Here is a 12,903-nt window from a genome sequence, read left to right as displayed (position 1 = left end):
TCCTTTATAGTTTCATAGTTGGTCGGGTTGGAAGGGACCCGAGCAGATCATCAAGTCCGACCCCGTGCCATGGCAGGAAAGAGCACTGAGGTCAAACGACCCCGGCCAGGTGTTCGTCCAGCCTCCTCTTAAAGCCCCCCCCCCCCCCTTGGAAGTCGGTTCCAGGTCCTAGCCACCCTGACAGTGAAGTAGCGCCTCCTGATGTCTAGTCTGAACATAGTCTCTAACAACTTATGGCTGTTGTTCCTTGTTGCTGCTGGGAGTGCTGGGGGGAACAGGGTCTCACCCATTCCCTGCTGGTCCACCTTGGTGAGTTTATAGACGACCACCAGGTCCCCCTCAGCCTTCTCTTGTGGAGGCTGAACAGGTTCAGGTCCCGTCACCTCTCCTCGTAGGGCCTGCCCTGCTGCCCCCTGACCACGTGGGTGGCCTCCCCTGGACCCTCTCCATGCTGCCCACATCCCTCCTGAAGTGCAGCGCCCAGACCTGGACGCACTACTCCACCTGCGGCCTGACCAGTGTCGCGTAGAGGGGGAGGATCACCTCCTTGGACCTGCTCGAGATGCATCTGTGGATGCACGACAAGGTGCGGTTGGCCTTCGTGACTGCGTCCGCACACTGTCGGCCCATGTTCATCTTGGCATCAATAATGACTCCAAGATGCTTTTCTGCCTCTGCACTGAGGAGAGGGGAGTTCCCCAACCTGTAGGTCTGCTGCTGGGTCTTCCTCCCCAGGTGCAGCACCTTGCACTTGTCAGTGTTGAACCCCATCCTGTTCTCATCCACCCACCCCTGTAACCTGTCCAGGTCCGACTGCAGCCTATTCCTCCCTTCTGGCGTGCCCACTTCCCCCACGTCTTCGTGCCGTCAGCATATTTGAACAAGGTGCTTGCCACCCCCTCATCCAAGTCACTGATGCTGTTGAACAGCGCGGGTCCTGGACTGAGGTCTCTGTGGGAGAAAGACTGGTCCCAGCACAGACCTGCCCAGAGAAACCAGGCGTCCAGGCTCCCGGCTACCCCCCACCCAGTTACTCGTGGCGCGTGGCGGTCGGCGCTGCGGTGTTGCTGTTCAGCCCTTTATCCCGTCCAGGAGCACCGTCGCTGTCACGCTCACAGCCACCAGTGTCGCCAGCCCTGTGCAAGCAGCTCCCTTCCCGCTCCAGCAGGGGAAGTCGTGCCGCAGGGCTGGGCGGCAGTGGGACAAACCCACCCTGTCCCGCAGTGGGAAGTTCGCTCCTACCTTGTGCTACGGCCTTGGGCCAGGCAGTGACTTACCTTTCTGCCTGCGGCCCTCGGCGGGCACGGCCTCTGCGCCAGCGCCATCGTGTCCCCGGTGCCTCCGTGCGGGGGTGCAGCTGCCCTCTCCGCTCCTCAGCCACCAGCCTCCTCTTACCCCCCACCACCAATGGGACATGCAGCCCCGTTCGTTTAGGGGTTGCTTTTTAATTGAAAATACCCAGCACCCGAGCGCAAGGCCTCGGCCTCGGCCTCGGCCTCGGCCCCGCTCCGCGCACCAGCTGGTCCGCGTCCCCGCGGCGGGTCCTTCGCAGCGCCGCCACCACGCCAGCACGGGCCGTGACACGGTGACCTTCCTCCCTCGTAGCTGCACGCGTGCTGGCCCTGTACAGCCGCAGCCAACCCCGGCCCTGCGCCGCCCTGCACGTGCGCACCTACAGGAACGTGCCCGCCTATTGCCGGGGTTTCGCTGTGACACCTGAACACACCGATAGCGAGGGGACTGCCTTTGCTAACGGTGGTTAGACCCCCGGCTAGGGGGGGGCGAGGGGGGCATCTAAGGGCCCAGGGGACCCCCAGGTAAGACTGGCCTGGCTCCAAAGAGATGCCGGGGGGGGGGGGCAGGTGTGCCGGACAGGGGCAGCCCTTCACCCCGCCCACGCGCAGCAATGAACGCACGCGTGCTGCACTAGGTCGGGTCTGCGGGCGCTGGGCTCCCCCGCCCCGCCCTTCCAGCGGAGCCCGGCAGCAGTGGAAACTACAACCCCCAGCAGCCCGCGGGGCAGCCCGGACTCTGCGGCGCAGGCGCAGAAGGCTGGAAGCGGCGCAATTTGAGCCCCGGGGCAGACTGGTGCAAGGGGGGGACGGGGTAGTTTGTAACGTGAATGTGCGCTTGGATGGACGGACGGATTGGTTCCCTGGGTGGGTGGATACGCCTCCCTCCATCCTTAAAGCTCCATTGACCCACCCCCCCGCATAACCCCTCCCTCCAACTTCATAACCCCCCCCCCCGCCCCCCCCGTCCATCCCTGCTCGTGTCCCTGCCCCTCTCAGGCCACCCCAGCCCCCCCCCTCGGCTCGACCCCCGCGAGACTGGACGGAGCCGCCGCCGTGGCGTTTCCCCGGCCCTGCGTGTTTCCGCGCGGGGGAAGGGCTCTCCATCCGCCCGTCGCCTCCGAGCCGGAGCCCCCTCTCTCGCCTCTGCCATGGCCGAGCGGGGCGCCGGGTGCTGCCCGCTGCTGCTGTCCGTGCGCCCCGACGCACCTGGGGAAGGGAAGAGACGGCTGGGAGGGAGCTCGTGGCCGGGGACACGGACGGGAGAGGTGCCTCCTGACGCCTGCGCAGCCGTCACCGGGTAGGTGAGATCCACGGGCACGTCGGGGGGGTCCCACCCCAGCGTGGCCCCTCCACACGCCGCCCGACTTCCGGGCCCACGGAGCAGATGGATCAGACCGACTGGTTGGGGATTGAGCGCCTCTGTCCAAAAGCAGCGGGCGATGAGGGGCGGGAAGGCGGCCAGGAGAAGCGGGGGGTCATCCCCATCTCTCCTGGGGATATTTCCGCTTGATTTAAAAACCGTACATCTCGGCATACGACATGCCTCCAGCGAACACGCGTGTGCCTTGCTTTTTGAAAGGCAGAAGGAAGGGAAGATCTTCACTTGTGGGACTTGGGGGGCTTGTACACGTGACGGATGTGGCCCTGCCCTGCATATAACATGCACTGGATTCCCAGCAGGCGTTCTCGTGCTGTGCTTTACATGCCAGAGAATAAATACAGTAATTCAGTCGTGGCAGGCGGCATAACGCTGACAAGTGTCTCCGCGGCTTCGCGATTCTTTAAGCGCCAAGGGAACTGGCATAGGGAGAGAAGGAGGCCGACCGCGTAACAGCATATACTAACTTGGCAATTTGGGCATTTTCGGATCGGATGGATCCACTCGATCCTCCAGTTAAGGGTCCAAACTCCCCTGAGAAGCCCCCTTGGCCCTGAGCTGCGGGGTGTTCAGAGACAGGCCCCTCTCCACTCTTCATAAGCTCTTCCAATCAGCGTGGCTCATTTAAATACTCATTTAAATGCCCGGGGGTTACGGCGTCCGAGTCCCCGGCTCCCGAGAACGTTGAATTGCTGATGCGCGGTGGAACGAGGCTTTAGTAGTTGGCTTAGGTTGGGCCTCGGGAGATGCTTCGTCCCGGGTAGTTCAGGGAGGCCCAGGGGAGTTGTGGGCTCTCCATCCCCGGAGCTCTCCCAGAAGGGATCGGGTCGGCACGGATAGGCTGGCACCCAGGGGAGTTGTGGGCTCTCCATCCCCGGAGCTCTCCCAGAAGGGATCGGGTCGGCACGGATAGGCTGGCACCCAGGGGAGTTGTGGGCTCTCCATCCCCGGAGCTCTCCCAGAAGGGATCAGGTTGGCACAGATAGGCTGGCACCCAGGGGAGTTGTGGGCTCTCCATCACTGACGGGGTTCAAGAAGAGGTTGGACAGCCACTGGTCCCAGTGGTTGATCTGGGTGCATCTAGGCCTACGCCTAGGGGAGTTGTGGACTCCCCATCACTGGCCATCTTCAAGAAGAGGTTGGCGAGCCAGTGGTCAGGGATGATCTAGGCATAGCTAGGCCTAGTTGTACCTGGGGTATCTACCAAGCTTTGGGGCTTTGCTGGTTGACCCGTGCCCCCCCTTTTTGCTACATGGTTGGGAGTGAGGGGGTTAAACCTCCCCGAGAGGCGCTGGGAATGGGCACTGTGCTGGGCCAAAGCTCCTGCTGGGACCAGCCACCCGCCCAGAACGGCGAGGCACCCAGGTTGCGCCCCGCCATATTCGGATGTGGATCAAGGGCAGAAACCAAGGTAGCTGTGCTGGGGCATCGACTTGTCTGCTAATTTCTCACCGGGCGTTTGCAAAACGCAACGAGCCTGGGCCAAAGTCAGTGCAGAATCCCAGGGGCGGGGCTGGGGGGGACCCGACGCATCCGGCATCTTGGGTCGGTGTACAACTACCCCCGCGCTGTGCTTAGGTGTGTGTGTGGGGGGAGGCGCACCTCGGTTCTCTGTGTGTGTGTGTGTGTGTGTGTGTGTGTGTGTGTGTCCATGTCCATGTGCACGTCTGTCCCAAGCACCTGGGGTCTGTGTGCGGGGCCTGGGGTGTGTGTCCCCTGTGACCTGGGTTCTGTGTGTGCATGTGTGTGTGTGCATCTGTCTGTCTGTCCTGGGCACCTGGGTTCTATGCATGTGTGTGTGTGCGTGCACATGTGTGCATGAGTGCTGGCACCTGGGTTGTGTTTCTGTGTGTGTGTGCGCGCACACACATGTTGTGGCACCAGGGTTCTGTGAGTGAGTGAGTGTGTGCATGTGCACACTTTTGTCCTGGCACCTGCGTTTTGTCCTGGCACCTGGCACGAGGCTTCTGTGTGTGCATGCATGTGTCTGTGCCAGATGCCTGGTGTGTGTGTGTGTGTGTGTGTGTGTGTGTGTGTGTGTGTGTGGGATGCCTGGGTTCTGTGTGTGTTTGTGTGTTCTGAACGCTTAGGGATGTGTGTGTGTGTCTGTGTCCTGAAAATTTGCATATGTGTGTCTTGGGTGCTTTAGGGGCGTTGTGTGTGTATGCCAGGCGGAAGAAGGGGTGCATCTGTCTGTCTGTCCTGGGGTCTGGGTTGTGTGTGCATCTGCACGCGTGCACTTCTTTCCTGGGCTCCTGAGTTCTATATGTGTGTGTGTCCTGGGGTCTGGGTTTTGTGCGTGTGTGCTGCCACCTGTGTGTGTGTGTGTGTGTGTGTGTGTGTGTGTGTGTGTGTGTGTGTCTGTCTATCTGTCTGGCCCAGGCACCTGGGTTCTGTATGCGTGTGTGTCCTGGGGCCTGTGCGTGTGTGTATATATACGTACGCATCTGTCTTGGACACCTGGGTTCTGTGTGTGTGTGTGTGTGTGTCCTGGGGTCTGGGTTTTGTGTGTGTGAATGTGTCTGTCTGTCTTGTCTGTCTGTCTCTCCTGGGCACCTGGTTTCTGTGCGTGTGCATGTGTATCCTGAGTCCTGGGATTTATGTGTCTGTGTCTGTCCCAGGCACCTGGATTTTGTGTGTGTGTGTGTGTATGCACATCTGTCCCGGGCACCTGGGTTCTGTATGTGTGTGTGTCCTGGGGCCTGGGTTGTGTGCGCCTGTCTGTCTGTGTGTCCTGTAACCAGGGCTCTGTCTGTGCGTGTGTTTGTGCATCTGTCTATTCTGGGCACCTGAGTTTTGTGTGTGTGTGCGTGCATTTGTATATGTGTGCTGGCACCTGGGTTGTGTTTCAGTGTGTGTATGTATGTGCCTGTGTGCATGTTGTAGCACTGGGGTTATGTGTGAGTGTGCGTATGTGCACATGTGTCCTGGCAGCTGGGTTCTATGTGTGTGTGTCCTGGACGCCTGGGTTGTTTGTTTGTGTTACCGGACACTTGGGTGTATGCGTGTGTCTGTCCGTGTCCTGGACGTGTGTGTTTGTGCGCGTCTTGGGTCCTTGGCGGGGTGCATGTACGCACATGTGTTTTGGCACATGGGTTCTGTGTGTGTGTGCTGGATTGGGGGTGGGGGGTGTGTGTCCAAGACCCCTGGTTTGTGTCTGTCCCAGATGCCTGGTTTCCAAGGGGGCCGTGTCCTGGATGCCTGGCTCCTCTGTGTGTGTGTGTGTGTGTGTGTGTGTGTGTGTGTGTGTGTGTGTGTGTGTGTGTGTGTGTCCCGGATGCCGGGGTCCCAGGCACTGCAGTACCAGGCCGGCTGGCAGCGCGGAGGCCGCGGGGAGCTGAGCAGGAAGGAGCCGGGAGGTGGGAGCAGACCCGCCCGCAGCGCTGCCTCCCTTGGCTGCACGGAGGGGCACGAACAAACACACACCCCCCACAAACGTCTGGGACACACACACACCCCAGGCATCCAACACATGCACACACAGCCTAGGTACCCAACATACACGTGCACGTGCATGCACGCATGCACGCATGCACGTGCACACACACACACACACACACACACACACACACACACACCATCCAACACATGCACACACAACCTAGTCACTCAAGGCACATACACACAGACATTCCCTCACATCCCGAGGGAAGCACTCAGATGCAGCCAGCTCTGGGGCGGAGCACAAGGGGGCGTAATGACCACATATAACGCTGCTTAAGGAAGGGCTGAGATGCGGCCAGCTCTGGGGCAGAGCGGAAGGGTGGGGGACCAGCCACTTATAACACAAGCAGAGACTGTAGCTCTGACTCAGTCAGCCTCTAAGGTGCAATGCCCCCCCTCTAAGCCACCTGTGCATTGGCTCCAAGCTGGGAGCTGGCACCATGGGATCCCTGCAATTAATAATTGACCCACCCTTTGGCACCCATCTCCCTGGCTCTTTACACGCCAGGTTCCACCCCACAGCAGGGGCAAAGTACGTTTGCATGAGTTTGCATTTCTCTTTAGCCCCTCTCTGGGGACGTGGATTTGGAGTGACTCCAATCCGGTGAGTGGGAATGGGAACAGAGTCAGAGCCTGGGGACACCAGCAGAAATCCAGAGTGAATCTCGAGTGAATCCAGTAATGGGAATGGGAGTGGGAACAGAATTGGGCCCCAGGGAGCCTGATAGAAATCCAGAGAGACTCCAAGCAGGAGTGATAGTGGAAAACAAATCTAGAGTGAATCTGGAATGGATCCAGTAATGTGAGCATGAGTGGGAACAGAGTCAGGGTCCAGGGACCCTGATAGAAATCCAGGGTGGATCCAGAGAGACTCCAGCCTGGAGAGCGGGAGTGGAAACAGAAATCCAGAGTGAACCCAGCAAGGTGGGTGGAAGTGGAAGTGGGTTCTGATCACAGGGACCCCAACAGAAATCCAGAGTCAATCTGGAGTGACTCCAATTGAGCAATTACAAAACATTAATTGCACCTATGTAGATCTAATGAAGGGCGGAAAGAAAATCACTGTAAAAGGGGCACACGCCCACGTGGTGAACTCCGACCCGGGTGACAACGCACCCTAGGAGCCACGAGATCCTTTGTGGAGCGGATTTTCCCCTTAATCCTTGGGGCAATCCCAGAAGCAGGCCAAAAGCACAGCCTATTTTTGAGCGTGAAGGCTTTTCTGGGCTCCCAGGGCAGCTCTGGAGAGAGAGCCAGACCAGAACCGCACGCCACAAAAGTCAGCTCACGGGAGCTAAAAAAAGGGGCCGAGCTGGAGGCGCTCGATAACCCCCTTTCAGAGCGCATTCGTTACGTGTACAAGTGCCCCCGGAGCGGGAGTCCTTGCCATTGAGAAAGGAGGGCCCCGCCGCCCCGTATCCGCGGATTTATTTTTTCCCACCATCAGAAGCTCACAGCTGGGGGATGTCGAGGGAGGGGTTAATAAAGGCTGTGAGCTCAGCCAGGGTTTTGTGGTTCTCGCAGGCGTTCGGAAGAGCTGCCAGATGCATTCGAGGCTCTGTTTCTTTCTCTGTCAGAGCGAGGGGCGTGGAGAAGAAAGGAGGAAGTAATGGAGGGAGCATTTGAAATCCGTTTCCTGGAAAGGGCTTGGCCCTGTTTGTGAAGCACCTCCCGGGCATTTTTTCTTCTGGTGCAGATAGGCCGTCCGAGCTGGTGGCATGGCGAACGTGCGGGATGCCCTGATCGCTGCCCTGGAAGACCTCGAAGATGCCAAGTTCAGGGAGTTCAAGTTCAAACTCAAGGGGTTCCCGGTGAAGTCCGGGTACAACAGAATCCCCTGGGGCCAGCTGGAAAGAGCCGACCGGCTGGACCTTACAGACAAGCTCATCAGTTTTTACCAGAAGGACTATGCCCAGGAGGTGACCCTTGGGGTGCTGAGAGGCATCAACATGAACAACGTGGCCAGTGACTTTGCTGCCGGTAAGAGGCTTCCCCGTGCAGGAGAAGGGGTGGCTGTAGTGTCGCAATGCATCCGGGGTGGGGGGTTTGGGGGGATCTTTTTGTGGATGCAACCCCGTGGTCGAGATCGAGTCAGCCCAGCTTGCCAACCTGCCCCAAAAGGAGGCAGGTCCGGAGAAGGGCAGCAGGCATGATGAGTGGTGCAGAGGGGCTGCCACGGAAGGAGAGACCGAACGAGAGAGAGAGAGGAGAGATGGATAGAGTGAGTGGGGGGGTGCGGGGGGTGTGGAGGGGATAGACGGATAAATGGAGTATGAGCGGATACGTGGACGGACAGTGTGTGTCGGGGGGATAGCTAGCTGGATGGAGTGAGTTTGGGGGGGAAACATGGGCAAGAGCGTGGGGCGGATAGATGGAGTGTGTCAGGGATAGATGGATAGAGTGAGTTTGGGGGGATACATGGATAGATAGTGTGCCAGGGGGAATAGATGGATACAGTGGGGGTACGTAGATGGATAAAGGGTGGGATGGAGAGGCGGATCGAAGGGCTGGGGTGGACAGAGGGACAGACGGATGGGCAGTGTACGGGGTGCATAGACGGCTGGCTAGATGGACGGAGGGAGCGCAGGGAGGATGGGTGGACAGATAGGCCTGTCCAGTTTAGCACAGAGAGGCTGGAGGGAGGTGGGGGTGGGGCAGGAGAAGGGGGACACCATGAAGTGGCGAAGCGAAAGCCCACAGGGATTTAGTCCCAGCTCTCTCCCAATACGAGAACGAGGGGTCACCAAATGAAATGAGGAAAACAACAGCTCCCCCCCAACGTTGGAATGAGGGTGGGACATATTGCCCCCTGGATGTAGCCGGATTCCCAAAGGGATGGGACCCGTTCTTGGAGGAAAAGGGCATTGGCTGATATCGAGAGTGGCAGTGAGGTGCACAACCTCCGAATCGAATTGCAAGAGAGGGGGGATGAAGGGGGAGAGCGGATGAAGGGGGAACCCCAGCTCGCTCTCCCTTCCAGCCCCCCGGTGACTTAGGAAACAGGGCAAGACAGGCTTGGGGTCCGATGCAGGAAATGCCCCTTCCTGTGTTCATACAAAACTACGGGTTAAACTTGGGGGCAGGGACAAGTGAAAATGAAAGTCAAAATCGAAAGCAGAACGGGGCGGAGAGGAAATGGGAAGGAAGGGCTGTCCGGCCACGATCGGAGAGATCAGATCACCGAGTTTAGTAACAGGGCAGAAGGGGAGCTTGACCACTGGAAGATCGAGCCCAGGAAAAACGAGGGAGGGTGCTTAACACCTAAGGAGTGGAGAGAGGAGCAGGAATCGGGTCGATCACAGCAACTCAGCGCTGCCTGAATAGAAATGCTGCTGCCTCTCCTGGGCAGTGATCCCGGGTACAGCAGGGGTCAAAGGGTGCAGTATCACTGCACCCCCTCCTCCAGATCTACCCTGTCTCTCACACCCGCTCTTTTTCTCTCCTGCAGCATGTGGCAGCAGCAATTGGCTTCCAGGCCCACCCGCTAATGCCCCAGAGAGCCGGGCAGGTGAGTCACATGGGAAGTGACACTGTAGATGGTGGTTGCACCTTGGAGATTGTCTGACGCCTGATGCCCACGGTCACCGAGGTGATGGAATAGATGCCTAGGGACATTAGGGACTCTCCATCACTGGAGGTCTTCAAGGGGAGGTTGGATAGTCACTGGTTGGGGATAATCTAGGCATCACTAAGCCTAAACCTAGGGGAGAGGCGGACTCTCTGTCACTGGAGGGGTTCGAGGAGATGCTAGACAGCTACTGGTTGGGGTTGATCTAGGCATAGCTAGGCCTACACCTAGAGGAGTTACAAACTCTCCATCACTGGACGGGTTCGAGAAGAAGCTGGACACCCACTGGGCAAGGATGATCTAGTGTCACAAGGGGAATTGTGGACTCTCCATCCCTGGTGGGGTTCAAGAAGAGCTTGGAGAGCCACCGGTCAGGGATGATCTAGGTGTAGCTAGGCCTGTTCCTAGGGGAGAGGTGTATTCTCCGTCACTGGAGGTCTCCAAGGAGAAGCTGAACACCTGCTGGGCAAGGATGATTGAGTAGTAGCTAGGCCTACACCCAAGGGAGCTGTGGACTCCATCACTGGGCCGTGCTCCTGCTAGGACCAAACCCAAAGGCTCCAGGCTAGAAAGTCTTGCCCCTCCTCTCAGGGTCAGACCGGTGCTGCGTTAGGGGTCCGGAAGGAATTTACTCCCTGGTCAGATTGGTACGGACCCAGGCAGGCGGTGTGACACCTGGCGCTGTGTTAGGATGGACAGTCATTTTGCCGGGTTTGTCCGGGATGGTTTGGACAGGGCTGATCCAGAGGACCCCAGGGGACCTCTGGAGGTCCCTCCCACCCCGCCGTCTTTATGATTTGATGAAAGGCCCTAGAGGAAGCGATTCCCCTCCGCTTCTTTAACCTGGATGTGGGCTTCTTCCTACCAACCCGCTTTGCGGCACTGCTGAGACGCTGTTATACAGCCCCTGGGCTCTAACCGCTCAAATCCCCTCCTTTGTGGGGGGGAAGGTGCGCGTGTACGTGGGAATATACGGTACATGTTCACCGCTTGCTGGTCTCTTAGGGCCATCCTGCCCCAAATTCCAACCAGGGCAGATAACGGCCTCTCCCTAGTCATACCTCTCGCCTGTGTGTCCTTCTCAGGGGAGCATTTCATCGAGAGGCACCGGAAAAGCCTGATTGACCGGGTCACCGCTGTGAGCCCCATCCTAGATGAGCTGCATGGGGACGTCCTCCAGCCTGAGCAGTACGATACTATTCGGAGCCAGCGCACGTCACAGGAGAAGATGCGCAGCCTCTACGACTGCGTCCGGGGCTGGAACGTGGCCTGCAAGGATAAATTCTACGCGGCGTTGAAGAAGCACGAGCAGCATCTCGTTGCAGATCTGGAAGGAAATTAATGCGACTTCAATATTTTCTCATGTACAACATGCATCTTCCCCCCACCCCGTGTCAAAATTGAGGTGTGCCCTAGGCTGATTTGTCCACCCCGATTTGATTCCTGCTCTACTGTGGCCGTACTACTCAGGCAATGATTTAATGACGTGCCATCGTATCTCCGTTAACAATCACGTCTCCTTTTTTTAACCTTCTTGAGGTTCCACTAATCAAGGGAGTATTTCCTCGGGCATTTTTGCTGTCTGCGAGCTGCTCTGTTTTGTGGCCGCCTTTTCAACACTGTATATGCATCCACGGAGACCAGTCTTCAGCAGCAGCTAGCATTTCAGCTTGAGTTCAGCAGGGAAGGGAGGGTGAGTCAGCTGAAGATTGAATTTGGAAGGGGGGATGGAATATGTTTTCATCATTCTGCCTCAAAACCATGATGCGTGTCGGAGGCATGTTGCATGTGTGAAAATAGGGTTGATGATGCGGCTCTGTTTCCAAGGGGTCCCAAAACGTTGCTGGACACTGCCTTAATTACTCTTTCATTATCGTTCTACCACCTTCTTCCTCTACCTGGCTTCTACAGCAGACGCCTTGCACAGGAGAGACAGAGGGGACCGTTTTGGTGAGTCCCATGGAACGAGAGGCTGCAACGAGACGTAGCAATAACGGCAGTACCCTATTTTCTCGCATTCTCTCATCCCCTTTTTTCCACCCCACCAGCAGCTTGCTTTTCAATAGTGCCCGTTCTACATGTGAAATATGGTACGAGCAGGCTCCACCGAGAATCACAGCAGCAGGGAGCAGCTCCTTCGTGGCTGCAACTCAACAAGGTGCTGCTTATGCGTCAGGGGTGCATCATATGCGAGAAGATATGGTAATCCCTATGTCTGGGGAGCTCCTCCCCAGAAGCAGCTGCACTCAAGTGCTTGGCAAATGATCCAATCCCAGGTGAGGGTGGAGCTCTCAGATGTAGACTGAGGGCCCCTGGGCCCTGGGGTCATAGCACTGCCCCTCCCACCCTCCCTGCACTGGGATTGGCTTCCAGGGGCCCAGCAATGCTCCCACCCCCGACTTCAGATGTCTCCTCAGCACTGCATCTTGTCCAGGTCCAGAAGATCTCATTAAAACACGGGTGTCCAACTGCAATACAGCGCCGTGGGCCGGATCCAGCCATATCTTCGATACTCCAGCCTTAAAGTACCCCCTCACTGCGGACGTCTCTGCTAAAGCCATTTCTGTTTCTGCCCTTCCAGTAAGCTCTGATCTCTCCCTGGCTCCTTTCCTCTCCACCAGCCAAAAAAGCCCTCCTCACGGATCCACGATTTACTTTTCCTTCAAACCCACTATTTCCTCCCAGGCTGGTCCCATCAAAGACATCAGCCTTATGGATCCTTTCCCCCTGCTGTATCTTCTTAGAGCTATATTTTTTTATCATGGTCTATATGTGGTGCTGTGTCCCAGCATTAATAAAAGCAGTACCATAAACAAGGCGTGTGTCTCCTTGGAGGGGGGCACATGGTATGTGGCAGTGTTTCCCTGGAGCAGTTTTGTGGCCCACTATCTGCTCCAGGTCTTCCTCTTTCGTGGCCTTTTTTTTCAGACTCGGAGATCCAGCCCTGGAGGCCAGACTTCCAGCAGCAGCTAGTGTTTCAGGTTTAGTTCAGCCAGAAAGGGAAGGGTGAATCCACCCAGGGTTCAGTTTGGTTTCATAACTCGAGACTATCTTTTCTCTTTATTCTGCCTTGCCATACAAGGTGCATGTTGGAGGCAGGGTGTATGTGTGGAAATATGCTCCACCCAAAGTTTCAAGCCAAAAGACTGGCAGTGGCAGGGGCATTTCTATTCAGGCAGTTCATTATCGTCTACCTGATTCTTTCTAATCTCTTCACC

At 57.5% G+C, this 12,903-nt stretch overlaps 1 protein-coding gene across 3 annotated transcripts; it reads left to right on the top strand.

Moving 5' to 3' along the window:
• The first annotated feature begins 2,263 nt into the window (after positions 1-2,263).
• On the top strand, positions 2,264-12,501 carry LOC102563059 (apoptosis-associated speck-like protein containing a CARD). 3 transcript variants are annotated; one of them, XM_019491270.2, is made up of 4 exons: positions 2,264-2,592; positions 7,814-8,097; positions 9,566-9,625; positions 10,771-12,501. In XM_019491270.2, exons 2-4 carry the CDS (start codon positions 7,836-7,838, stop codon positions 11,025-11,027), a joined length of 579 nt encoding a protein of 192 aa, XP_019346815.1. In that variant the 5' UTR covers positions 2,264-2,592; positions 7,814-7,835; the 3' UTR covers positions 11,028-12,501. The 3 variants fall into 3 exon arrangements, with proteins under 3 accessions (XP_019346815.1, XP_014454380.1, XP_019346814.1); XM_014598894.3 differs by having other exon boundaries at positions 2,265-2,592; positions 7,695-8,097; XM_019491269.2 differs by having other exon boundaries at positions 2,265-2,592; positions 7,642-8,097.
• The last annotated feature ends 402 nt before the right edge of the window (positions 12,502-12,903 follow it).

The sequence above is a fragment of the Alligator mississippiensis genome, chromosome 7 (assembly GCF_030867095.1).
Source record: "Alligator mississippiensis isolate rAllMis1 chromosome 7, rAllMis1, whole genome shotgun sequence".
Lineage (NCBI taxonomy): Eukaryota > Metazoa > Chordata > Crocodylia > Alligatoridae > Alligator > Alligator mississippiensis.
Note: the sequence above shows the minus strand (reverse complement) of the source record. Positions and strands in the feature narration are given on the sequence as shown.